This window comes from Anas platyrhynchos, chromosome 6 (assembly GCF_047663525.1).
Source record: "Anas platyrhynchos isolate ZD024472 breed Pekin duck chromosome 6, IASCAAS_PekinDuck_T2T, whole genome shotgun sequence".
Classification (NCBI taxonomy): Eukaryota; Metazoa; Chordata; class Aves; order Anseriformes; family Anatidae; genus Anas; species Anas platyrhynchos.
Genome location: NC_092592.1, coordinates 18,687,891 through 18,715,189, shown reverse-complemented (window position 1 = coordinate 18,715,189; position 27,299 = coordinate 18,687,891). Strand labels below are relative to the sequence as shown.

The 27,299-nt window shown below is 46.0% G+C and overlaps 1 protein-coding gene and 1 long non-coding RNA gene across 10 annotated transcripts in view; one reads left to right on the top strand and one right to left on the bottom strand.

Moving 5' to 3' along the window:
* DUSP13B (dual specificity phosphatase 13B) lies at nucleotides 1-26,502 on the bottom strand. Of its 2 annotated transcripts, none has more exons than XM_005015714.6 (4): nucleotides 26,036-26,502; nucleotides 11,586-11,777; nucleotides 10,662-10,882; nucleotides 1-4,627 (listed from the first exon to the last, which is right to left on the bottom strand). In XM_005015714.6, exons 2-4 carry the CDS (start codon nucleotides 11,774-11,776, stop codon nucleotides 4,371-4,373), a joined length of 669 nt encoding a protein of 222 aa, XP_005015771.2. In that variant the 5' UTR covers nucleotide 11,777; nucleotides 26,036-26,502; the 3' UTR covers nucleotides 1-4,370. The 2 variants fall into 2 exon arrangements, with proteins under 2 accessions (XP_005015771.2, XP_021125371.2); XM_021269696.4 differs by having other exon boundaries at nucleotides 3-4,627; nucleotides 11,586-11,804; nucleotides 26,036-26,497.
* LOC106015797 (uncharacterized) overlaps nucleotides 20,269-27,299 on the top strand; it is a 39,913-nt gene continuing 32,882 nt past the window's right edge. For all 8 annotated transcript variants that reach the window (XR_005266733.2, XR_011810015.1, XR_005266728.2 and 5 more), the window contains exons 1-2: nucleotides 20,269-20,408; nucleotides 20,516-20,631. This is a non-coding gene — a long non-coding RNA (uncharacterized lncRNA). The remainder of the gene's footprint in view (nucleotides 20,409-20,515; nucleotides 20,632-27,299) is intronic.

Sequence of the window (27,299 nt, the reverse complement as noted above, 5' to 3'; positions counted from 1 at the left end):
GCAGAGAACTCAGCTTCTCAGAAATGGAAGCTGATTCCTAGACCTACTTTAGAATTTCACCTGAAGTTTAGTTACTGATGGTTTTTGTCAGCTGGCTAGATCTTTGCTGTGCAGGTTTTCTATTTCTACTACTAAGAAAATATTTTGATTTGCAAAGGTATTTCCACTAGGAGATGCTTTGTCTCCAGGGCAGCTTCCCAGAGAGTGGTTTTAAAAGTTGGTTTATGGAGAGAACTGAATCTTGGTTTTGCAGCCTTTAAATGCCACTTTAGACAGTAATAAAAAGATTTTATTCTTCTGATACTGTTTTTGCCCTGACTTGACACCTTTTTATTTTCTGAAAACTGGGGAACCATGCAGTTGTACTGGAGGATTTGATAAGGAAAATGTGGGCTTCAGTGTAACTTAGTGATCAAGTGAGAAAACATTAGCTGGGACACCTCACGGCCACCTCATGGAGGGGGCTCTGCAACAGGGCACAAAATGGCTACCAGCAAAGAAGCAAGGAAAATAAGGGATTTTTAAAGGGCGAGACAGGAATAAGGCAGCTTGAATAGCCAGGGCTGTTGAGCACGAGGGTGATGGAGGGATGTTCTGGAGACAGAAGCAGGAGGAGGAGAGCCAGAGCCAGATCCTCAGCTAACATCACTGGGTATTTTTAGGAGCCCTTCCTGAAAGTGCTGTCGGTGTATAAACAGACGAGGTTCCAGGAGGCAGCAGCGAGGGGGAGCGGTATAACTCAGTGATGCTTGTACCACAAATAGTACGCTGCAAAGAGCAAGTTGTTTGACTTTATTACACTGCAGCCTCCTGCAACGGATCAAGGATCAAGTTTATAAGCAAAATAATTGTAGCTTGAGGAAAACTTAACTGTTGAAAGCCTTGCAGGCCATAGATTCCTGTTTGACTTGGCTTCAAGAGCTGCAGATACTCTTTGAATGTCGGGGTATGAAGTAGATTTGCGAAGCACATGCTATTTTGAAGCTCCTCTCTGCAGTAAGTGGCACCTCAGCCTTGTGATCAAGGAGACGCATGAAACAGAAAATAGGAGGAAGAAGATAACATCTGGCAAGTAGACTTGACAGTGCTTTGCAGTTCTGGAGAGGCTGGCAGGAGCTGAGCAGATCTGATCCCAACAACAGGGCTAGGCAGCAGAAAGTCACCTGGTCTTGTTGTGCAGTGCCAAAACTCAGGCAGAAGTGGGAGCCACTGGCTCACATGGAACAAACCCGTGTAATGCAGAAACATAAATTTCCTTGCACCTGCAAGGAAAAGGCTGACACTCTTAGCTGTCACCACTGCACCACATGGCATGTACCTGGACAATGTCTTGGCTGGCACTTCTTTCCATGAGAAACCTGTCCTTGGCAGCATCTCCTTCACTGCAACTTGTTGAAAATTTCTATCCTCTCTTCCCCTGGCTCTTTGCAGAACAGATTTATGGTCCCACTTTCCTTTTACAAATAAAACCCTAAGTGCAAATCTGAAGGATAAATAATGCAGTGCAGACATGCCCGCAGCAATACTCTCTGTATTTATCATTGCTGAAAGTCTGGGAGGAAAAGCTGCAGAAGGCATGATATCTTAACTGAGAGAACTATTCCTGTGCTTTTGTGCCAATTCTGGAGGCTGGAGAGAAATTCTGTTGTGTTTTTCCTCAAACATCCTGCTGAAGCTCAAGCTAAGTCCAGGTGCTTTGTCTGTGACATGGGGCTAAGATGGCCATCCTCCTTCAGGGGCTTCCTGGGTGGGAAAGGCACCAGCTCCTCCACAGTGTTGGAGGTCGCTCCTCAACGGGCATGCAGAGCAGAGGTGTTCATAAATAACCCTCAGCACTTGCTCTGTGCTGGCTGAGAAACAGGCATGGAAAAGATGATGGCCTAAATGCTGCTTTGCCCATATGTATGAGTCTGCTATCTGATCACCTACCCCTGTATCTGGTAGCATGGTTTGGGGCAGGTAATATTTAGCCAGTGTGCTGGACAAGTGTGATAATGGCAGGCTATGTCGAAGACATGCACTTCTGGGGGAGAAAGTGGGACTTTTCTCTACCTGAGTCCTCAGCAGCAAAACTGGCAGCTGCCCTCCAGGATCAGTCTCCTGATTAGCAGCAGGGATAGCTGTTGGGAAAGAAGCTATTCCTTGTTTCTCAGGGCGAGCTGGCACCTTGCAGTGAGCCAGCAACTCTGCTTCTAGAAACTGCAGCACAAGATACACTGGAACCACCCCCAATATTGGTTTTAGTTTTTATTGTTTGACTTGATTCTGGCTGTAATTTTAAGAGACTTCTGCTTGACTAGAGCACAGGGGCAGCAAGGCACTTCAGTGTGCAACCCGTGTGGGTTTGATGATGGCTGCTGAGTTGTGACCAACCTGTGAGCTGGGGCACATCCATGCTGCTGCAGGCCTTTGCCATACACCTGCAGCTGTGCCACCCAGCCAGTGCTCCTGCTTTGGCAGTGCCCTGGCTTCCTGGTCCATGTGGCAGGGCATCTCTGGCAGTCCCTGGGCAGCCGAAGCAGTCCTGCAGTGGCTGACAGGCCTCAGCAGGGGTAGACTTAGGTTCAGTCCCTCTGAAAAGTTGTTCATTTTATATGAACACCCACAGATGTTTCCAGGTGTGCAGTTCACTGGGAATTTTGACCTGTCCCGACGGGCTTTAATGCACAGATTTTGGACTTGAGCGTTTCATACACCACTTTTGCTTTAATGTAATGCCATTTGGCTCGGCATCTGTGGCACTGCAGTGAGCTGAAGGCAGCTGAAAAGACTGCTCACAAAACAGCTTCAGCATGGCCTGGACCTTTCCATTAGGAAAGGGTCCCCAGGCAGAGCTCGGTGGGGCAGACCCAGGTGCCAGGAGTGATCCAGCCACCAGGCCCCCTGAAATCCAACCTCCGTGCTGCAGCAGGAGTAAGAGGCCTTTGAAAGCTGTAACTCCACTGATTTTTCCATCGTTAGCTGTGACCTCCCTTCTGGCCACTTACTCCGGTCTCAGAGCACGGGACCCGTTCTGAGGGAAGAGTCATCTCTCTGTTCCCTGGGAGGAGGTTAGTCTGTACCATTGCTTGCTTTTTACTTACTGCGTTTATGGAGGCAGAAACACCACCTGAATTTCTCTGTAGGCTCTGCAGGGAAATCAGGTTTCCATATTGCATTATGAGAAGTGCAGTGGAAGTGGGCTATGCTCAGTTAATTTTTTTTTATTTTTTTTTTTAATGTATGGAGGCAAAAGAAACTTCAGTTGGGAATGGCTTCTCTCTCTGTTCACCATCCCTAGTGCTATAAATATGAACTGCATGGTACTTTCAGAACTGCAAGCCTTTAAGGCCTCTCAGGGGAAAACATCACACCAAATTAATCTGCCGTCAAGTGGAAATTCTATATTGTTTGCATTTGCCAATGTTCTGTATGTGGCTGTAATTGCACTGAAGCAAATATCTGCTTCGAATTCTTCACAAGATTAAATGTGGCCAATTGGGCGTAAAAGAGTAATCGAAAAGCAGAGCTGCTACTTTGGATTTGTTAGAGGCATTGCTCATTTTTGCTCTGACACAGTGACACCAGGTTCTGCCTTTCAGTCGTAGCAGGGAAACCCGGGGAAGGTGATGCGGAGCACAGGGTTTCCAGGCAAGAGAAGGACGTCCCCGCCTGGCACTGCCACCCCACAGGCAGTGTGCCCACACGTGCTCCTTGCCCCTTACACAAGCAGCAGCCTCCCTTCACTCCTGATCTCTCTTCCTTCCCAGCAGCGTGGCCTTGGCATGCAGCATCTGCCTGGCCCTCCTGTCAGCCCTCTCTGCCCCCTCTGGCCCTCCTGTCAGCCCCTCTCTGCATTCTGAGCCCTCGCCATAGGTTTGAAGCTGAGAGGGTCAGTGAAGATCCCCACAGGAGCCCCTGTGGCTGGTCACAGAGAGAACCCCGGGCCTGAGCTCGATCCTGGGTCGTGTCACCGTGCCTGAAGGAGTGTGTCAGCTCACCAAGCGTGCCGTCCCGCCCTGTGCCAGCTGGATGTGAAAGGTTAAAGATTGCTTGAAAACCTTATGGTTTCTTTTTCTAGTTTACTAGTTGAGCCATTTTCCCTCCTGCCATATAAACGCAATTATGAGCAAGTAAAAAGTCTCCTCAAGTTGGCTGTGCTGCCTTTTAATTCTGCACGAAAACCCAACTGCTCCCTGTGCCCTGCACAGCAGGTTGTTAAAGAAACAGGCCCAGGTGGGCGAAATTTCCAATATGAATCCCTCTTTATTTCATTTTCTTTCAATTAGTGGGCTTATCCAAAAAATACATACCGAGCTCCTACCAGCCATTTCCAGAGGAGTTTCTCAGTGCAGCTACAGCAAAGTCCCCACAGCATCTGTGCCCCATCTTCAGCTTGGCCAGTGTCTTTGTGTCTGGTAGCAGGAGACAGGCCCCGAGGGCGCTGCTCCTCTGTGTTTGTCCCTTCCTAGCTGGAGATCCAGCTCCCGAAGCTGCTCGAGGAAGCCGGAGTTGGGGCAGATCCCTCTGTGTGAGCGCACGGCCTGAATTGCGTCGGTGAGGGACATGTTCTCGCAGATCATCAAGAAGGCGAGGACAAGAGTTGCAGATCGACTGATTCCCATCGCGCAGTGAACCAGTACTTTGCCTGGAGAGTGGAGAGAGAGGTTCAGTTATATCAGGGGGCCAGAAAGTTCGTAACTCCATCCCAGCATCTGTGGTTGTGTCTGTGAGTTAGGGGCTTAGCCCTCAGCCTGGTGGCATGTAGAGGTGGCAGAGAAAAGCGTTCAGAGCTGCACAGCCTGCTTGTGATGGGACCCAGGTGAGGGCGCATGAGCTCTGGGGCTGCACAACTGCCCCCTCTTCCCTCTGCTTCTTGTGCCCCTTGCCCCTGTGCCCAGCCTGTCATCCCTGGTTGTCCCTGCTTGCTCACCCCTGTTTTTGGGAGTGATGTAGTTGCCAGTGGAGCTTCAAGTGAGACAAAAATATCCCTGTTGGATGATGACACTAGATCCAGCCAAAAACCTCAGACTGATTGCCCCTGTCTCTCTGGGTGTTAATTCGGGGTACTTTGTGCACAGCTTTTCATCTTAAATCCCATTTTGTTTGTGACAGAGTATTTATTTAGCAACTGCTCTGGTTCTGACTAATGATGATCGCATAGCCACATGCTTGGAGAGCGTGAGCATGTGTTGTAAAAACCTGCTCTGGGCAGCAGGTTCAGAGAAGTGTCGATTCTGCAACGTATGTGACACCGCCACCTTTCATTATCCTGGCATGAGAAATCTGAGCTCAGCCCTAAAGATAGACATGTCTTCAGGAGAAATAAAGGGACAAATATAGTCTCCAAGGAAGCAGCAAAAACAGCCCTGGTGCCAGCAGGGATGGACTGGGCATCAAAACCTCAGGGGGAGGGAAGAAGTCTTTGATTGTAATGTAAGGTTTTGCAGAATTGGAAGATCAAGTGATCTTTCATTTGTGTTTTCCAATTCTGATAGAGGTCTGCAGAATTTATTTGTATTCTGCACAACTTGACGTTGTTGTTCAAATTAAGTTACACTATCTGTCAATTCAATTAACTCTATGGGGGTTCTTGGACATGACATCCTACTTTTTGTGGGAATGAGGAGAAATGCTTTGCACTCCTGCTAAAAGGTGATGTAAAAGGTGATGTAAAAGGGTGATTTCAATTTTCACAAGGCACAAACAAAGGTATAAAAATAATAATAAAAAACATAGAGAAGGCCTTGATGCTGGGTTTGATTTTGGTGTGCTAAATAGTTTGAAACTCAATCTACTCTTGACCAGAATTGGGCAGAGTTGTTGTTCTGAACCTCGTTTCTGCAAAATGGTTCTTGGGTCTATATTTTGCCACCCAGAAGGAATCTTCTGCCTTGGGAAACGCTCAGCCCGTCTGCAGTGTGGAACTGAAGACCCAGCTGAACACAGGTAAAGGTGCTGCCATCGAAAGCTGCCTGATGTGTTTTTATGAGGGCACAGAGAGCAGAACAAATTCCAGGCTCCTGCTCGTATAGTCTGGCTCTACTCTGCTGGTTTATATCTAACTCTGTGTCTGAGATGAGGAGGTGGGGAGTAAGAGCACACTGAATTTTCTTCCCTGCTTATCTACACTTCAAAAGAGTCCTCCTAGATCAGCAGCTCGCTTTAGAAGACGTCTGAGCAAAAGTGAACAAGCCCCAGCTATTGACCTCAGAGCCAATCTGCATGGCTCTCTAATACACTTGTTCCCATGAGGGTGCAGGTATATCGCCTCTTTTATGTGTGCAGTGTCTATTCCACAGCTAGCCTTTTTCACTGTGCACAGAGGTTATGATAAATGCTGGTACACTGACAATAAAATGACTGTTTGTTGCAGATAGATCAGTCATGTGAAATGATTTAATTAACGTAAAATGGCTCTAATGAAAGCAGATTTGAATTTACTATGTGATTATTTGCAGCAAACAAATTGAATGTTTAACTTGAGTCAGGAAACAAAAGCTGTGTTGCTCTTCAGCTCTGTTTACAGGCTCGGAGCCACGTCCCTTCTCAGGAACTGTAAATGGGTTAAGTGACACTGAACCCACCACGACGTACCACGCCTGAGCAGTGCCCAGAGCACGTCTGCAGCATGTGGGCTGACTGCAGCGACCTTGGTACTGGAGCGTGGCGTCAGCCTCCCACGGGAGGCAGCTTGTCCCAGCACCGTGGCTTGGTTTCCTGGGGTGGCTGCTGGACCAGGGCCTGGGAAAGCAGTGCTGGAAGCCCTCGCGAGCAGCCTTCACAATGGCCATTGTGGTACATGTCTCCGTCATGGGATGGGCAGGGAGGTTATAACCAGATCTGCTGCACCACAGAAGCCGTGCCACAAGCTGATGTCCTCCAACTCTGCCCCCCCAGCCTTTGTTTTAACATACGCTCCAAAGAGAAGTTGGACTGAGCCCACATTAGAGGGCCATGTTGCAACCTTCTCTCAGCGTGTAACAGGATCCCTTAGGAATAATGGGATTAACTGAGGAGAAGTGGGGGCATTTAGCTTCTGGCGTTATTAAATCTTGCAATCCTTACTTGAAATGTTGCACCGCGCATCTCGAGCTACTCTTTGCAGAGGCAGACAATGACTGTCATCTGGCTGGGATTTGTGCAGAACAATAACGCTTGGTTTTTAACAACGGATTATGGATATTGTATCCAGCTCATGCCTGCTGTAACTCTACTGACATCAAAGGGTTTGCAGTAGGGATAAAGTTTGCACATTCAACTTTGTTGGCCAAATTCAAGTTGGGAAATTCAATGTAGCTGAACAAATTAGCCATTAAAACACATAATATCTTATTGTCCTTTTGCTACTCATCATTAACTGAGCTAAATGTCCCGAACTAGCCCTTGCTTCCTTGCAGGATGGATTCAATTTGGCTTCAGACCAGGCTTCAGCTCCGTCACCCAGAGCGAGTGCCCCAGCTGCCCCTGCTCCTCTGGGTCCAGCAGAGCCCCGCTGCCCACCAGCAGCAGAGCTCAGCGGGGCTCTCCCCGCTCCACCTCGCTTTTCTCATCTCTCCTTGCATTTTAGCCACCAGCCTCTAGCCAGGTGCATGACAAATTGTCTATTTCTCGATTCACCAGTATCTATGTTTGTGCTTCTTTAAACAGCAAGCAGCCTGAGGAGAGCTGTAAATGGCAGCGTGCCCCTTCTTCCCAGGCCTCCCCCAACAGGTAAGGGCTGTCATCTTCTGGGGAGAGGTGGCTTAAAGTGAGGCACAGGATGTCCCTATGGCAGAGAGAGGAACCCTTTTCTCCTCAATTAAGCTTCTTTCATAACCAACAAACAACAGCAACAAAAAGGAAGGAGAGGGAGCTTGGCTCTTCATTTGCTCCAGTGATGTGGAAGAAGGGAAATGCCTTTGAGAGGGTTTACAATTTCAGTAAGTTAATGGGGGACTTAAAACCTGCCTGCTTTAAACATGTTTGGAGAGCAATAAAAGGATGAGCTCTCTACATGGGAATCTTTCTCTTTTAGTCTGGTAGTTTTCATGGCATGCTTTCATCTGTGTGCTCAAGTTTGCTTTTCCTCCCCCTTTTGCTGAACTTTATCAAACTTTGCTGATTTATGCTTAGGTTTAGCTGCTCTACCAAAAAATGCCAGCTACACAGATGTCCATGCAAATGGGCAAGATTAATATTGGTATTACTGAATATCTGTTCAGTTAAGACAGAAATCTGGAGTAAATCAGTCTGTGCTGCACTCTGGATTTGAGGAGTAAAATATCAGAATTTGGTTCAAGCATGATGGGAAAACAGTTGTTGCTTGATTCTAATGAGTATTTGATTCATAGTTTTAAATATGTTTTTGCCTCAGATAGTCTTAACTTCAATTTATCCTCCCAGGTAGAAAAGATAATTTTAATTTCATTAAGAAAAAAAAAAAAAAAGCTGAATTTGCTAGTAGTTGTTAAGCAGCAGTCTTAAATGACTTCTCAATCAAACAGAAGTACCTCATTACATCTTGAATTTAATATGAACAGGCCTCTTGTCACCTGGTATAATTTTTTGTTCAGCATCACTGCTTGTAATACATTCAGCTTTTTTCTCCTCTTCTAAATGATGTGAGTAACAATCCCCTCCCTGTCTCATCCCTCCACAGGTCACGGATATTTAGCTGCTAAATTTCTGTACTTCAGGAAATTATGCTTCTAGAACATCTTGTTTATATATTTTCCAAACTGTTGCACTTTCCTTAAAATGATGAATGTCAGCAACAGCTGGACTCTATATGATTGAATTTCACCTTGTCTCCGTTCCCAGAGCCCTGTTTCCATATGGAGTTCAGTAAAGTAGTATCTAAAAGCACAGGAGTAGGGATAAATAGGAACTCTAGACACGATGAGTTCATTGTGTTTGCCTTGAGCCCTGACTTGTTCTGCATTCATAACTTTGAGTATTTGGGTATGCATCTTGCAAAACAATGGTTTTGTTTGCTTTTGTGGCCACCATGATTCATCTGTTGTTTTCTGTCTTTTGTCAATCAGCTTGGAATTATTATTATTATTTTGAACTCCTTTTGCACATGCATGAGGAGATTTTGGATCTTACCTTTCCCTGGAGCACCACCAATAATGACTTCAGTTGTAAATAGTATATGCAGTACTAGGCATGGATGCAGATCCAAGTTTCCCAAATATGTTAGTGGTTTTGATATCCAAATGCAACCCTCAGTTCCACAAAGGCAAGTGCTTTCTATCGGGGTGGATTATGCACTCCAAACAGCAGTAAACTCGTATATCTAGCACAAAGGTGCACTGGTTTCTGTTACTGTGTCTCCCTTTCCTAGCTTGTACAGTGTAGATCTCTAGATGTGTAAGTCAGATCGTCTAGATGCACATCACCAGGCTGGGGAGTTAAAATTTCGGAACCCTCACTGGTATTAAAGCTCACTGTCATGTAAGCAGAACAGTCTGCTGAGTGCATAGCTAACTGTTCTCTTCATAAATCACTTTTCAGTTTTGTGGCACAGTGGAGACCTGGCGTTGTGAAGGCTCATCCTTAACAGCACGGTCCCCACTAGCTCCAGCTCTCTGGCATCATATCTGGACACTGTTTAGCAAGCCCAAGAATTTGGCCAGTTACCTTCCTATTTCAAGGTTATTTCTTAGCAACATTGTAGTGTTATCTCCTGACTGTTTTTTACCAATAAAATGATATTGTCCTGACTGGTTTTATCAAGTCAAGAGACTTGGTAAACAAGTTCTCTTCAACCAGTTTGCTTCCTAGCAACTTCTTCCCTATACTGTGTTTATAAGGCTTGCATAGATTGTTTTATTATGATCTTTTTACACAATCCCAGCTTTTATTTTAAACTTCATTACTAGTTCTGCAAGATCAAGTGCATGCATCTCCTCCTGGGTCAGGATGTCCATATAGTTAGTCAAGGAGGTTTGCTATCCTGTTGTCTTTTGGTAACAGAGATGTTAAGTAGCATTAGACACAGGGAAAACCCCTTCGAATGCTTGTTCAGTGCACCCTCCCTGTTTTACCTTCAGAGAAAATATGCATCTGTACACATCTTCTTGTGTATTTTTCCTTCATGCACAAAGGTAACATGAAAACTGCAGGAAGCTCACATCAATATGCAGTTTTCAAAACAAGCAAGCAAAAAAACAGCAAAACCCACTCAAGTGACACCTGCCTTCCAGCCTTCAAGGACTTTCATGCCCTAGGGTGGGTCACTGCCATGCCATGTTCCCTTGCTCAGGGTCTGATGCTCTGCGCTGGGAGCACAGCCTTGGCTTTCCTACCCTGAGTCCTGCAGAAGTTTGGGGGGATCTCTGCAATAACTAGTTTGATTTTGAGCAGGAATATCTGAAGAGGGAATGCTGTGAGCCATTCCTGAGGGCTAGAAATAGACTTCAACAGCAGTGTGGCTTCACTTCTGTCCTTTCCTGAACAGGGTAATGATTGCAGTAACAAGGTACTGAGAGTCTTTCTGCAGCTCATGTCATCAGCTTCCCAGACTCACTGTGGGAGTCTGGGAGGCAGGTGTGATGCTGCTTGGTTTGTGTATCTCCATTCTTAGCCACATCTGCAGGTGGTTAGATTATGCCGAGTACTATTTGATCTTGACCTACTTGGCTCCTACACCAAGGAGCATGCCGAAGGTATGTCACGTGCACAGATGGTCTAGTTACCTCTTGGGGAGTTCAGTGCCACTCTTATGTACTGAGCAACTGGGTAGAAGTAAATGCTGAGATCAAAGTTGGGGTTGTCCTCTGCTTCTACTCCATAGTAATCCACAGGCAGGTCTTTGTAGAACTTGGGCCCGGTGTCGATGCGAAATCGCCCAGCAGCGGCGTTCACAATGTGAGAGATGCCCATCTGGCTCAGCTGTGCTTTGTCACGAGCGACGTACCTGGAAGAAGACGGATAGTTTGTATCCCGCTGCTGCATTGCAGTACGGGATAAAACATGCTGCTAATGGTGTGGTTTGTTACAACAGCCAGTCATACTGGCAGTTTTCTGACAAGTTAGTTAGGTCCAAAGTGTCCACAATGATGTTTCAAGACAGAATTGGCTTTTTAAGAAACTGGCTGTTATATTTCCAACATTTCCATTTTTTCCCCAAACACCAACTTAGGTTCCTCTCAGATAAGTAACAATAAAAAGCTGGTGGTGATGAAATACTTGTGCACAAACTGTTTTTCTGGTTTGCTTTCCCACCAAGTCACCTCTGCTGAGCATCCGTCAGGCCAGGGGACTGATCCCATCTGGCAGTATGAAGTGAAAACCAGGGGGTGTTTGTTTAACATGGCCCTGCTGTGACCACCTGCAGCAGTGATGCTGTGGCCCTACCAGGCTGCAGCAGTGTGGGCCTCCTGTGCTAAAGCAGGAGGAGAAATCAGGAGGGGGAATGTTCTCCTGGAGGGGAATATCAGGATGCTCAGGTTGCTGTGCAATCTAAAGCACAGTTCAGCCTTGCTCAACAATTAGACTTTCTGTGAGGGGTCCCCAGATTAGTGCCTAGGTCTCTTTTTAAGTAGTGTGGAGGATTAGGGCAGGGATAGGGTAGGGGCTGAGATTTTCATCAACACCTTCAACACTTCTCTCTCTCTTACAGGTCTCCCACATAAAGGTTTGGCCAGACTTCATCCACGTGCCCAGTAGGGCGTGCCTTTGTCCAGAGCAGGCGCCGCAGCTCCTCCAGGGACGGTGTCTCATCGCTGCTCTGGCTTCCCCGAGTCTGGCTTGAGGCTCTTCTTATCGTGGGGCGCAGTAAGTCCCTGCTGCACAGAGAGTCCCAGGCCATCCTGAAAGGTGGAGGGCAGCATGTGCTTCTAAAATAAATTTTTATATTATTATGGCAACAGTTGGGAGCTAAAGCTTTTGCAAACTGCTAGGCTCAGGTACTCAGCTTATTTTGACCTGATTACTCCAGATTTGTCAAACAGTTGATTATAACTTCATGATTATTTTTTTCCTCCCTTCATAGTAATAGAAACTCTCCCTCTTCCTATTTGGAATTTTAGACACTATTGTTAGTGCAGCAAAACAGCCCAGTACTTGGTAGGCCAGCATGAGAGGAGTTCTGCTTTTAATGGAAAGAGGTAATGCTATGGAAAATGTATCATGTAACTGTAGCTACTCAGTGGGTATAGAAACAAGTTACGAATATGATACGCTGCACTTTTCCTTTAACCATGCAACTAGAACTTGCTTATATATTCTCCATCTAAGTTGTCTTTTATAATTTGTAATCAACAAGCTGAGCTGAGTTGAATAGAATTGGGCATGCAAAATCTTACTCACAGGCTAACTCTGAATTGTCTGATTCAATACAGGAAACCATAATGAGTATTTTGGTTCTTCTAATGGTAGTTACCAGCCATACCTGCTGTCCTGATGGCAAATATTCATGGTAGAAAGAATCTGCATGAGTAAGTTAGAGTGATTCTAGCTGCCATTCATAAGCATTCCTATAGGGTTTTTTATAGGTTGTTTCATTTACATTCCTCTGCTTTCTTGAAATAAATACTTTAATTATGAGGAGAAATTTATTTTATTTTATTTTATTTTTAGAAATCAATTTATCTCTGGAATTACTCTATTTCCATGTGGTACATGTATTTTGAAATAGTAGTTCCATGTGTTAGCTGCAGATTTGGGCTGTTGGAAGGATTTTTGAGGAGGAGAATAGAAACTGCATTTTTACCAGAGTTCTGTTTTAAGAAATTATTTTTAAAAGTCTGTTTCTATGTTCTAAAAACTAGTCAAGTATCTGCATTGCAGAGATATTGCAAAGTCTGTCAACTCAGGCAGCTTTAGACCAGCAGTATCTGTCTAGGACTTGGATGAATTTGTAGTCTAAGAGTCAAAATCTTGTTCTGCCATCGACAGCTCAATGTGCTTTGTGCAAATGATTAGAGGGCTGGTGTGGGGTAAAACAGTACAGGACAGCAGACCTGAAACCTTCCTTCTCTATGCTGAACAGCTCCATTACTTACTAATAGGTTGTATTTACGTTTAAGCGCTACATTGACAATTTATTTCCAATAGCTGTGGTGAGAGGTTTTCCTGGTGTCCCATCAAGGCTCTTTCACTAGCCCTGAAGTCACATTTTGATGCCACGTTGTTTAAAAACATCTATCTTTGTGTACACAGGCAGAGAGAGGGTGAAGGCTAGCCCGCTTTGGGAGCTTTTGGCACCTTTATATTAATCCACTGTTTCACTGATGGAGAAGCTGGCCAACCACGGAGGAGGGAAGCAGTGACCGCTGTGTCGGTGTTAGGCCAGTGAACGCCGGCCAGAAGCCACCCTTTGGCTGTGCTCCTGGGGTGACTTGCCTTGCTTCCCAGCTGTCAGGGGGGCACCCTCTTATTTCAGTACACCTTCTCCTGCCACCTTCCCAGGCAGTCTCCTCCTTTTAAAATACAGTACGTTTTCACCAAAAAACAGCGTTCCCAGGATGGTCTCGTATTGTTTGTGTTACAAAGAGCTCCACTCTGGAATGTGCTCCCCTCCCAAATGTGCATATCTCCTCCAGTGTCAGCTTTTACTGTGAAAACAAAAGCAGATGTTCTTGCCCATTTCAGATGGCTTTGTGCAAGAGAAGGCATGGAGGCATTCCCGTACTGGAACGGACATTACCCATCAATTTTGATAGCTTCTTTGATACTGGCCACCCCGGTGTCCCTGCGCCGGCTCTGCCCCGGCTCCTGCTGGTGATCCCAGACACCTGTGTGACTCTCTGATCCCACACAGGAGGTCTGCAGCAGAAATGGGACTCGCATTTCCTGTGTCCTGACCACAAGGCCATCTGCCAGTTCATTAAAATGTTTCAAGAATAACAGCCTCCTCCAATCCTTCCCACCTCATAATATCTGCAGCAAATGTTCCCCTTTTTTGATGTATCTCATTCCTTGCAGTGTGGCTAATGACCACTCTAGGGCACTTCTCACTCCCTATAAAGCTGCTTTCAACTGTTTTGGGTTTTGTTCCTTATTTACTGCTGCCTGTTATCCCTTCCTCTTGCCCTCTCCAGTGTATAAATGCGTAGATTTTCATGTTACCTAGCCTCAGAGGACTGAAGGCTGCTGTCAGCCTTGCTTTGCTAAGCTTTGTGTGAGCAGAGAATTACAGGGCACTGCCCAAGAGTGCTGGTAATGCTGCTGTGTTTGCGTGGCCCTTCCAGGAGCTGTGCTTTCCAGGTCCATAACCCCATCCCTGTAACAGCCTGGGGGGACAGCTCTGAAGTATGGCAAACCTTAGGAAAACTGCTCTGTTGGAGATTTTTTTTTTTGGTTGTTGTCTTTCTAGAAGTGAACATAACTATGTAGACAAGGCGAGAGGAGGCAGTGTGTGCTTTGCTTACTGTATGGGTAACCAAAAGTTGTGGAATAATGGTTTTCTTTGTAAGGTGGGAGTGCTGCTTCAGAACTATGCTAAGCTGACTTTGAGCTGATGCTTACATAGATCTTGTATTCAAGCTAAGGAATTTACTCCTGTTGAAATACACACGTGAACTGCGGAAGTTGTGTATGAAACTTATTCCATCTGCAATCTGGTCACATTTGTTCAACTGGAGAACAGAATCAGTTCGTGTAAACTCTATGCCCAATAAAAACTAAGGACTAGGGCTCAAATTTCAAATGTGAAATAATTGGAACTAACAGGCTGTGAATGATTCAAAAGCAGAGAAGTCTCTGTAGGACTATTCAGTTAATATGTTGAATAATGAATGCGCTGAAAAAAAATCACAGCTTTCCATAGAAAATTTACAGACAGGAAAACAAGGCATTTTTTTCTGAATAAATGACTGCTCAGTTCTAGTGTCAGTCTAACATTTTAACTCACTAAATTTATACATGCAAGTGTCGTTTACTGAAATGCACGTATTTAAAGAAAACAAGGATATGAATAAAATTGTGTAATGTTTTATAAGGAGTATGAATAGATTAAAACAAATTAGTATGAAGGGAAAATTATTATATGTAATAATGTGGCTCTTCATTTTAAAAATATGTTTTTAATGAGTCTCAGTTCAATTCCTCTCTATATTTTTTGTGGTGAATTTATTTCTGTGAAGTGTCATATGGATGAGCAATACAATTTTAAAATGCCTGCCTCTGAATGATATTCCTATGAAATGTTCCTGATCTTTGACCTACTAGAGTTATATTGCAGCAATTATTATGTATTAATGTAGGAGAAATTTTACCATTATATTTAGATTAATTTTGAATTGGTTTGTACTACATCTGTAATTTGAGTTCCAGTGTGTAATAAAATTTCCTTAATTATGAAGAGCAAGAGAATTGCCATCAGAGGCCTATCACAAAGCAGAAGGTCATTCAGATGGCCCTAGCGAACTAGACACAGGCTGTGCATGTCACTGCACCATGCCTCTCTCTGTAACCCCCTTTCTGAAAACCAGGAGTGACTTTCTGGCAGTAGGACTAAGAGCACGGCCAGGTTGATGCTTTGTTGCTGGGCGATGTTCAGGGAACATCCCTGGAAAAAAGGAAAGTGGTCCTGTGAGAGGTCACAGAGTATCTCCTTACTGTCTGTTTTGACTTCCCCTCTTCCCATCAGTGGATGGTGCCTCTTTGGACTGTATATGCTCTGGACACTTTGGTTGTTTTTCAGTTAATTCACTGGCTACAGCCTTCTCCATAATATAATTAGTGCTGTTCGGTGCCATGCTGAGGAGAGGGCCTTTAGAGACTGATCCCTTAACAGTCCTTGGAATCCTTTTTGAAGTCCTTTTATCCAATTTTCCAACACCACAGTATTTAATTAAATAAGAAAAAAAAAATCAAATGTCAATGCAATTTTACCATTTGGCAGTACACTGGTGTGATATCAAGCTGAGAGGATGGTGTGAAGGCTGAGCTGGGACAACATGAAACCCTGCAGCATGATGCTGTGGGAAGTCAGAAGGGAAAAACAACTCTTATGTCTAGGATATCAGACTGGTGTCCTAGTAGAAAGCCCTTATATCCTTTGCTTTTCTTTACAATTTTCCAACGCCAAGATAAATGAGAGATTTTGGTACAATAGAAGGGTGTCAGTGCACCCGTTTCAATGATCTATGCAATATTTTAATCATCCCAGGTATTCTATTGGCTTTTGTGTATGGGTAGAGCATAGCTGTTTTCCCCTAGCTTTAGTAAAAACACTTTCACATTTTTAAATCCTGAGAACAAAGTGCTTTGCATCCTGTGTTGTTTGTTTTTTTTCCCTCAAGCTGGTATGTGCTGTACCCTTGTCATCTCTGGAGATATCAGTCTGACTGTGCTTCAGATAGACTATTTGATTTGTGATGGTAAAGGACCAGGCTGAAGCCCAGGGCTTGGCCAAAGTAGGTCATGTCGAGTTCATGCCTATCGTGTATTCAAAAGCCATAAACGTTTCTCAGAAAGCCTATCCCTCGGAAAGATTCCTCCAAGATAACATATGTTTGAGAGAGGGTTTTGTGTTGCTGCATCTCCACACAAATGACAAGTATTACTGTCATCATTCTTTCTTCCTTGGTGTTTAACCCGATAGTCTCACTGGAGTCATAATTTATCAATTGCTAGAAGCGCTGTGGGATATAGATGGTATGAATCAAATACAGCGATGGCTGAGGTAAAGCTGTCTGGGCTTGAAAGCTGTGATAGAGGCAGTTTCCAGGGAGGCTTGAGGTATTTAAGTTGCCAACTGTTTGTAAGAAAATCTCTCCGGCAGCTGGAGGATGTAATCTGAAGAGCACTTCCAAATTTAGTAGAGGCTTCCAGTCGGACAGCTTTAACCGAGCTGTACGTTTAGGGTAAGGCCACTACTTGCCTTGGTGTGACTTAGCGAAATCCTTTTGGATGGCCTGGCTCTCAGCACAACATGCAGAGCCCGCGATGAGGAGCAGACTGGCCAAGTTGGTTCATGTCTGGGACAGCTTTGAGCAGCACAAGGATGAGGAAAGCATCAGCTTGTTCCTCTGCTCAGTGTTGTGCTGGTACCAAATTCCCTGTCCCAACTGGAGAGTGACTGGGACACTTTTCCTGTGCCCAAGCAGAACTTCCCTCCGTGTGACACCCAGGGAAATTGGCAGTGTTATTTCTGATGCAAAGCACTACTGGAACGTAAGGAAGAAATTAATCAACCCGTCCTGATTCTCAAATATGCTGAATTTACCACAACTTCCACTGATGTTATGGGTAGCCAGGCCTCAGAAGCCTCAAAAATGTCTGTGTAATTTTTTCATAGCAAGGCTGTGGGCCAGCCAGCAGGGCTCAGACCTGATGGTCTTGACTGTTTCAGGATGTACAGCAGCATGGAGGCCCTGAGGCAGGGTGGCCTCATTTTCTTCTCTAACTGTAGTATAAAATATTCTCTTGTCATCAGCTGGTTAGTACACTTGTATTTACCAACCATGTGTGTGGCTCCTGATGGTGGCTAGTCAGAAACAGCCACCCTTTCACTGGCAGCAATATTCGCACTGAATGTGCAAAACCTGGCCACCTGCTGATTTGGCTATTTTTTTCCTGCATCTTGCATGTATATTTGTTTTATTCTTTAGCCACGGGAAATCATCTCAGTAGAAATATTGCCCACACTGCAGCTTTGACTGGATAAAAGAGAAGTGAAAAATATGGGCAGCTAAATAGATTTTCCCTGACTCACCCCTTGCTCACTGAATGGAAAGCCAAAGCTTTCTGGACACAGATGTTTTTTTGTAATATAAATGGGATCCTAACAATGTTTCTGAGTCAGAACAGAGGCAGGGATGGGCATATGCAGAACGCTTTGCAGAAACTGTGGCTGATAGGTGGCACCGCCAGCAGGACTGCCCAGAAAAGAGGAGAGACCTCACCCACCCCAAGCTCAGTGATAAAGGCTTGGAGAAACAATCAGCAAGCCTTTGAGCAGTTTTGCAAGGCATCTTCAGTATGGAAAAGAAGGTCCCCAAACAGGGTAAACATGTGAGTGAAATGTCTTTGGGAAGGTGGAGAGGTAGGAGGCTAGAGGAAGGTGAGCAGAGGCACACTGGGCAGGGACATGCTTGGAGAAGCAAGCCTTGCTCGTGCAAGCCGTCCCTCTGGCTTTGGTGGAAATTCTAGGGAACCAGGCTGACAGAACAGGGCTTCTTCTCTGCTGCTTAGTGATTTTAGGAAAAATAGCTTAAGAAAACTTTTTTTTTTTTTCTCTTTGTGGCTATTTTGGGCCTACTTCAGTGTAACGAATAATTATAGAGAAGCTGTCAGAAGGTGTGCACAAAAGTCAATTTTCTGTGGCTTCTTCACCACTGAAGCTTGGATGTATTTTGTTGCTGAATTGGACCCTTTATTTACTAGTTACAAATTTTATGTGCCATTTTAATAGTGTGCATTGTAACTATTTAAAGCTGTGCATTAAACAGGCCCAGACACTGTGTTAACAATCTGCATGTTACGATATATTTTTTGTAACTGCTTGTTATAGCATCAGCTATTACCAATTTATTACTAGTGCATTTTAGGTGGTGCTTTACAGTCGTTTAATTACAGCCATCTAGCAGTCGTTACATAAATATGCATTGAGAGCAAGAACCCCGAAGTACGGTGACCCAGAAGGCTTTTACCTGCCAAGACCAGGGTTCAGGCCCTCAGGTGGCAATGATATCATCAGCGTGTGCAAGGAAACACAAACATTTAAAGCTGTGCGGGGAGCTCTGTTCCTCCCTGCTCTAGGTGTTCGTGAAGTCATCAGCTGGAGCGAGAGCTCTGTAGACCTCTAAGGACCTGAACTTGGCTCTTGGCAAGCAAGCAAAGTCAGTTCCTCTCCATCCTGCATCCCAGCAAAGACACCGGGCTTTTGGCAGCGAGCTGCAGAACTGGGCCCTCCGGAGCCCCTTGGTACTCCTCTGCTCCCAGCTGCGAAGTGCATCCTTACACCCAGGAACCCAACCTGGTCTGCTGGAGACCTGGAGGCATTGCATGTGACCCAAAGGCAGCAGCTGGTCCAAAGTGCATCTGCCACCTCTGTGTGCCACCGGTCACTGTAGCAGCGTGCTCGTATCGGAGGCTCTCTAGCTCCCTGCTGGGCTGCTGCTCCTGGGTCACATACCATTGCTCGTGTCTTCTGCGACAGACCTCAGCCACCAGACTTGACTGGTGATTGGGTTTGACAGTCTGTAACGTGTTCATCCATTCAATACTGGTATTTTTTACACTCCATTGAGAAAACAAAAATCCCATTCTGCAGCATGATAGTGCTAAACAGCTATGTGCTACGTTCAGGAGAACCTCCTGCTATTCTTATGCTCCCACTCAAAGACAAGCTTGCCTAAAATTCAGTTCTTCCTGTGTAAGGCTGTCTCTTCTCCTGTGCACAAGGGCTGTTAAATTGCAGTATCGTTGCCTCCAGCAATGACTTGCCTGTGATGAAAACAGTTATTCTGAATGGGTAAACTGTGGTGTTTTTTTGTTTGTTTGTTTTTCTGGGAGCACCCTCAGATTACTGAAACATTTCTGAAACAGAGATTGGCAAATGGATGCAGGTTGAAATCAGGAGTAATGTGTGCCATTTTGTTTTCTTCTTGGAGCTGCTAGTAACCAGCTGGGCTGTCTGGCTGACCTTTTTTTTCTTTTTTTTTGTACAACCACTGCAAAGCTGTCGCCCTTCCTGAGCAGCACAAATCTTGCTTGCTTTTTCATGACTTTTAGTAATGTTCCACCGATATTTGCAGCCCGCAGCTGCAGAGAGCATGGGGTGCTCTCGTTACTGGGTGGTGTTAGTACAGCGTGACCCTGTAGAGAGGTACAAGCTTAGGTTTGTTCACAGATTGCCTGAAATGTGCTGTGTCTGTTTCTCTGAAGCAGATCCAGTGCACTGAAGGCTCACGTTTGTGGCGGTGCATTTCAGCCGCAGTGCTGTGGCTGTGTGGGAGGCAGAGCCTGGCACCGCTGCATGCTGCAGGGTAAATCCCTGTGCACCCTGGCTGCTGGGCACGCTGCATCTAGCTCCATGAAAGAAGGATAAAAATCACCTGCGTGTTGTTTTCAGTCTCTTACCCATGGTTTTGTCCATCTTGGGATTTGCTTATTGATGCATGTTCTTAATCTACCCTGATCTAGTTTTCCTAGGTCACCTCTGGTATCCAAAATGATCTGTGGCAGAAGTCATGTCTATTTCTGTGTCAGAGGCCAAGGATTTCCTGTGCCGTGCCTCGCGCAGAACCCCAGCTGTTACACAGCCCCTTTGGTTGGTGTCCTGTGTCCCCACCAGAGCTTAGCAGGCCACATCTGAAGGTGGATGAGGCCGCTGTAACAATAACTACTGTAGCAGTGTCTTCCAGCCCAGCACTGGAAACATCAGGCTTCAGAATTCAAAGAATCCCATTACAAATGAATGGTTTCTGCCCCAAGGATTTAACCAAAAGGATGGCACAATGCAAAGCCCTTTTCCCCTGTGACTAGCACTGGTATGTTCTTCTATCTTAAAAACAATATGCTGCTTTTTTGGGTCTGTTCTCTTTGGGGGCATTGACAGCTTCGCTGCTCTTTGTTCTTGTCCTGTGGTCTCTCCCAGCACCATGAAGAAGCTCTGTGCGACCCACTTGCGGGGACAGCTGACGCATATCCCTGTGCTGGCACGGCAGGAGGGCCGAGCAACCTGTTAGAAAGGAAGATGGGAAACAGCAGGAGGTAGGCGCCCGCGGTTCCCTGGTGTTTCCCGAGCACTGCGATGCATTTTGTAGTTATCACAGTGAGCCTGTGAGGAAGACACTGCTGTTCCCACCACACAGGTCGAGATGGAAAAGAAGTGCTGGATTTTTCTATATCTCTGCATAGGCCTGAGCTGGGAGGGAAGCCAGGGGCGGAGTGCTGCCAAGCACTTGTAGTGGTAGCTGAACCTGCTTTACCCACTGTAATTTTGGTCAAAAGCTGTGCCCACCTCTAGTGAGTCATAGGCAACTTACACTGAGGTGAAAGTCATGGTTAAGTTTGGCCTTCCGTGGGATTTCTTTCCAAAAATTATGCTGGGAGATGAGGTCTTCTAGGGATGCTTTAGCAGATTTGTTTTTTGCACTCAAAATAGGTTTCAGAACATGCAAAAATCAAACTGAGGACACAGAAACCTTATTACACCACACTGTGCTCCTGATACCTTTCTTTCAGTGTTTGCAAAATCCTTTATCATCATACTGGAAAACAGCACAAGACCTTATAAAATGCTTAAAAACAATTGCAGTAAGGGCTTCTTCATCTTTCTTTCTCTCATCACAGCCTCTCTCATCTGAGGCTTTCTATTAGCGTGATAGCCATGGCAGGACTCAGAGAGACTGGGAAGGCTAGTTCCAGGAGCCTGTGTTTCTCACCAGTATCTTCTGGCAGAAAGATAGACCACAGAGCTGATAGCAAGCTCCTGTTGCCCAGGTTTCTGGCTGGAAAACTAGAAAGGATAAACACCTCCTTAAGCACTATCAGATAGAAATAGAACAAGAGAAAGGAATGGAAATCCTCTCATAATGCAATGGCTAGAAGCAATCCAGCTGTTTTGTTTTATTCCCACCATGAGAGCTATGGTCAGTCCCAGTGCAGGCTTGGCCACCTGTCAAATCAGGTTTGTAAACTAAAGCTTATTGGAATTTGACACTCTCGTCTTGGAGCACACTGGTATGGATCAATAAAGGCTCCTCCTATAGCAATGACACAACACGTATGCTACCCGTGCAGTCCCAGATGCCCCGCATAAATCATTAAAATACTGGACAGTTCTAATCAGACCCTTTGGGGTATAACATAATATACTATATGAGAGCTAAAAAACAATAAATCAAGTTAGTACAGAGGTCAGTATGAGACTGAACAGATACGAGACTTGCTGGGTGATGTGTGTGCAGTCTAAGAGATGCAATGGAAGGAGATGAAATCCCAAGTCAGCTATGCAAATTGCTTTCTTCTCATTGTAAAATCTCACTACTAAGTCTGCTGAAAGGGAAAAAAATCATTCTGTAGCACAGCTGATTTGAGGTCTAGAATTTCCCAGCAGTTGTATTAGCTCTTGGGATCACAGGTATTTCTAATCATTTCTCCTTTAGGTTAACTTTTACCATATTTCTAAAGTCACAGAACAGAACTTGTTTTCTTCTAGAGCTGGAAGCCAACTAACCATTAGCAAAAAATAATTCAGATCCCATTAGGCAGCTGCTGTGTTTGCACTCTTCAGCCGTGCCTGGGACACGACAGGCAGCTTTGTGAAGGGGAGGTTTCCTTGCTGTGCCCAGGTGCTAGGAACTAGTAAAAGCCATGTGCTGTGGCACTGCTGCACAAACCCAAACAATCAAGGCTTTCTCTTTGATACAAATAGGGTCGAGTCCCATCCACATATTTCAAGTGTTTTGAGACAACATAGTACGGGGTACAATCAATCTCCATGGACAGCACGTAGTTTGGCCACCATAAATGTTATCAGGCAAAGCATAATACTACAGGCTAACTCGCCCATTCATGGTGCATCTGCATGTACCTTTGGCTTCTTACCTTGTATTTAGAAGATAAATACCAAATAATTGTTTCTCCTCTTAACTCAGGGCAAGGACAGTCTGCGATGCATGTTGCAGATGCTAAGGCTACTTAACTCTCAGCACTGCCGTTTAATTTCCTTTGTCTTCCCCTGTATTTTTCCCTTAAACTTCTCTATGTTTAGCCTAAATTGGGCAAGTGTTTTTAGAATCCATGCAGCAGAAGAGCATGGCACCTGGGTGTTACCTATAGAGCTATCTTTATGGTAGTGGTCTGCGGGAAGCGATGTCAGAGGCCCCTGCTGTGATAGTCTCCCTTCAGCTGCAGAAGCCAGAAAAAGATTTTGCTCTAATCCTGCCAAAGCTGCTGTTATCAGAGTACAGGCTTTGCCATGGGGAGATGTGTGTCCTACAAGCTCTTGGGGTTTGTGCTGGTGGCTCTCGAGGGTGTGCTCAGCTGAAAGGTTTGGAGGGCAGTGCCAGGAACAGATCTCAGACCTTGTCTTTGGTAATGCAAACCAGTGACCCAGAAAGTCCCCATAACACAGTGAACAAAGTCACCACGAGACACTGGTATTAAATAAAAGTAAATGAAAACCAGGGCAGCAAATAACTGGTGGTGAAAGGAGAAGAATTTGGCCTGCTTGAATGATGTACCAACACCTCCAAACTGGGTGCATACACGGGGCAAGGTGACTTAATGTTGTATTTTGTTTCTAATTAGACCTAAAACAAGTCTGAATTTGTTTTAAGCCTGGTGGAGAAGTAGTTGAAACGAAGATGGAGATGCAGTAACCAGTTCCATCAGAGGTATAGCACAGCTTGATGCAGGAACTTAATGAAGATTTGTTGGTCAACAACAATCTCCCAAGCCACTTAATGTGCTCTCTATTTAATTTGCTCTGCTATTGTAGTAAATTTGAAGCCCCCAGGTCAGACTCAGCTTTTGTGGCTCTCCTGCAGTGTCAGCAGGAAGCATGAACCGAAGTCTTAGAGCCTGGACTTGAGCAATGTGTATTTCTCTTAATGAAACCCAAAGCCAGGTGAAATTTTTGGGAGAGAGGAAACAGGATATGGAGCCCCTTTGGGGGCTGGGAGGTGTTCATAACACTCTGAAACTTGGCCCACATTTCTGGTCTCCTCCCTTTCTGCTCCATAAAGGGTTTGTAGTTTTTTTAGACAAACTTGGATCCATCACATGTTGTGAGAGAACCTGCTGGGAAATTTGGTGATTCCTGCTCTCCAGGGCAGAGGAAACGTGTTTCTGCTTTGTGTTTTTAGGAAAGTAGGAAGATGAAATTCAAAATAAAACACAGCAGATGGGAATCTTGCAGAGACAGGCACTGGGAAATGTTTAGACAAGCTTTGTCCCCAGTCCTTGAGCTCAGGATTTACCAACTATACCGTAGAGAGACTTCAGAAAGACAATGAAATGCATTTTGGCTTCAGATACTGTTCCTCCAGAATCCAATGAGAGTTGTGCACATGAATCTGAAGGCAGAATATAGCCAGCAGTATGGGGAATAGATGTAATGTGAGAAACTCTCATGCTATATTATTATAGTCTGAATTGTTTCCATCATTTTGGGTTAAGTAATTCCCCACTATCCATCTCTAAAGTGTAAGCAGTACAGCCTTGATGTGCCCCAGGGAGAGGAAGCAAACCAGCCTTTGAATCTTTACCCAACCTTACTGCTCATATTTTGCTTTCAGTGAATAACTGTTCAAATCCTTTAATATTTCATTCCCATAAAAATATATTTACCAGGGGTTTTTGTGGCAGCAGTGAGGCTGTGTTTATTATTTTAGGAACACCACACGAGTGGCTTTAGAGAAAAGACGAGGCAGGAGCACAGAGTGCTCCAATCTATCAGAGAACAGCATGTTTTCCACCTGTTGAGGCAGCAACCATAATAACAGATGCACATAATAATTAGCTGTACCTCAAAGGCAGCACCAAGTCCTGCACCTTCTGCTCCCCACCTAGCAGACAGCTTGATAACAGAATTACAAAAGAGGAGCTCCGAGAGAGTAGAGTAGATAGTGCTTTGTGAAGAACGAAAGAGCAGCTCTTATTAAAGAGAAACTGGAAGGTGCAAGATGAGAAGGAAAGATCTGAGACACCATAATGCTGAAAAAGAGTGGAGCTGAGGAACTCCAGGAGCCTGCCTTATTTTTAGCATAGGGGTCAGGTTTTTGCAAATACCTTTTCTAAGGCTACTCTCACGTGTACTCATATCGTGTGAGATGATTTCTCCCAAAGACAAGGCACCCCACGCACCTACTGCACCCCCTCCTTTCCAGAGATGGATGCCTCCCAGTGGCAAGAGGCTGCAAGACAAGGATCTCATCTCAGTACGTGGCACGATGAGCAGGTGTGACCCAGGGCTGGGGGCCCTGTTCCTCTCCTGCTCCATGCGACCTGGCACTGGGGGCACACTGGAGCTGTGCTGCCTTCTTGTTTGCAAGTCCCCATAGCATCTGATGTAAGAAAGAGGGCTGGGGACAGTGCAGGGAGTGGGGATGCAGAGCAGGTGAGACACCCATGGTCTTCACTACTAAACTGCTGGGGGCTTGTGAGGCTCCCCTACCCTGGATAGCGCAGTGGAAGAGGTGACATTTTGCTGGGTGAGGGCTCCCAGAGCACATGAGCTTTGAGGCGATTTGTACTGCGGTAGTCCTTTATGTGCAGAAAGGAACAAATACTTCCTTGCAGAGATTTGCAGGGGAAGGGAATGATCTCAGCCCCGATTTAATCTTGACAGAAGCAGATGATGAGAAGACTGTGTGCTGAGTTGGAGTTTTCCTTTGAATTCCTACGGTGGTGAAGGCAGAGTTATAAATAGACACAGTATCCTTTTTACCCTGGTACAATTCTGTCTCCAGCTCCCCATATAGACAGCGAGTCTGCTGGTAGGTATTTAGCAGGAATTAATTTAACCCAGTCTTTTCTTTCTGTACTCTTTTACTCCAAGCATCCCAAACATATTTCCTCAATAAAAACGTTCAGAGGAAGGCTGTTGATATTAAAAAATCCCACTTCTGCCTGAGAATTTTATCCTAGTTATAAATAAACCCTAGAAGCCCAAACTATAAAGAGTATTGAAAAAAAAAAAAAAAAGGCAAAGAAACTCTTTGTTATTGTCTACCCTCTCCCAACCTTCTTAATTTTTCCCCCACGTTTGTTTTTGAACTGCACAGCATTTTACTCATAGTCTGTTTCACATTTTCTCCAGTGTAGCTGGTTCGTCAGTTTCAATGACTCTTGTGCACATCATCTGAGAGGTAGGAAACCTGTAGACAGCACTTCACAGCTATTATCTTAAAGATGCATCTTTAAGAAATTCCAGTATCGACTAACATCTATAACAAGAAGATGGACTGGTATTTATAGCAGGAAAAGCTCTCATTTAAGCATCTTTTCCAGCGAGGGCTCCTCACCGCGGGAGCCCAGCTGGAAGGCGAACTAGAGTTTCACAAGTATGGGAGTACCGGCGGCAGTACTCTGGCCTAGCCCTGCCCGTGTCCTGCTGTGTGCAGCAAGGTGCCAGGGGCAGGGTTGCGAGCAGCGTTCAGGTACTTGCCTGGTGGTGGGCGAAGCTCCCGCGCGGCCGTGCCTCAGTTTACCTTTCCCCGAGTAACGCCCCTTGCCTTCCTCCTCACCTCCCAGCGGCGCGCACAACTTTCCAGCCTCCCCGTGTTCAGTTTATTCAAAGTCTATTTTTATTTGTGTTAATTATAAACCATCATCCCCCACCCTCTTTGGCCCCGCGAGCATCAGCCGGAGGCAGGCAGCTGGCAGCCGGGTTACGCAGGGGGATGAGGGCTGGGGCTGGGGGCTGAGGTGCCCGGGCTGCCCTCGCCTGCACCCCGAGACCCGCGGCCGGGGGGCTTCGTCCCGGGTGGGTCGTGCCCGGTTCCCCCGGGCAGGGCGGCTCGCCTGGGGCCGTGGCTGCCCCTTTTACCCCGGGTTTCCACCCGGAGCCCGCTGCGGGGCCTGGGGCTCGGAAGCCGCTGAGGGGCGCAGGGCCCGGGCTGCAGCCCGGGGTGGCCGCGGCCTGGCCCCGCCGCGGGGCCGCGCCGTGCCGAGGGCTCCACCTGGCGGCAGCGCCGCGGCTGCGGGGAGGCGGCCGGGGCCCGGCCTCTGCCGGCTGGGGCTGGGGCTGGGGGCCGGGGGCCGGGGGCTGGGGGCCGGGCACGGTGCTGCTTCTGCTGCTGAGGGAGGCGGGGGGACTCCTGCGGGTGGGAAGCGTGAGGAAAGGAGGGGCTGGGGCTGGGGGCACCTCTGCAGCCTGATCTGCCTTTGGGGGTGGTGTCCACTACTTCTGCAAAGTGAAACCTTTTTTATTTTTATTATATTTTTTTTGAGTTAATTGAGATGCACATATCACACTTGGATTTGGGTCCAAAGTACACTTTTAAGATGACCCTTCTTATGCACTGTGTCTTTGTTGACCTTGTAGAGCAGCCCTGGAGCTCACGAGCAGGTTTCCTTAGGCAGGGAACTAAAGCAAGGCTGTGCTCCAGTGCTGCTCTGCTGCTGCCCAGGGATGTTCAATTCGCAGGACTCATCCCGAACAAAGCCCCCTGAGATCCCCTCAGCGTGAGAACCAGGTCTGCAGAGCCAAAAGTGCTGCTTCATGTTTGTGCTCCCATTGCGTGGTCTACGTAGCAGATGTAGATGCTGCTAGAGACTTTTAAAAGGCACTGAGTTGTCCATCAGGAAGGCAGAAATCTGCCTTTCAGACAGCACTGGGAATGGCAAGGCATGTTTTCCCTTGTTGCTCAGCTGCTCTTGAGCAGCCGGTTCGCCATGGTGGGCAGTATTCATGCCTCTGCCTTCCCAAG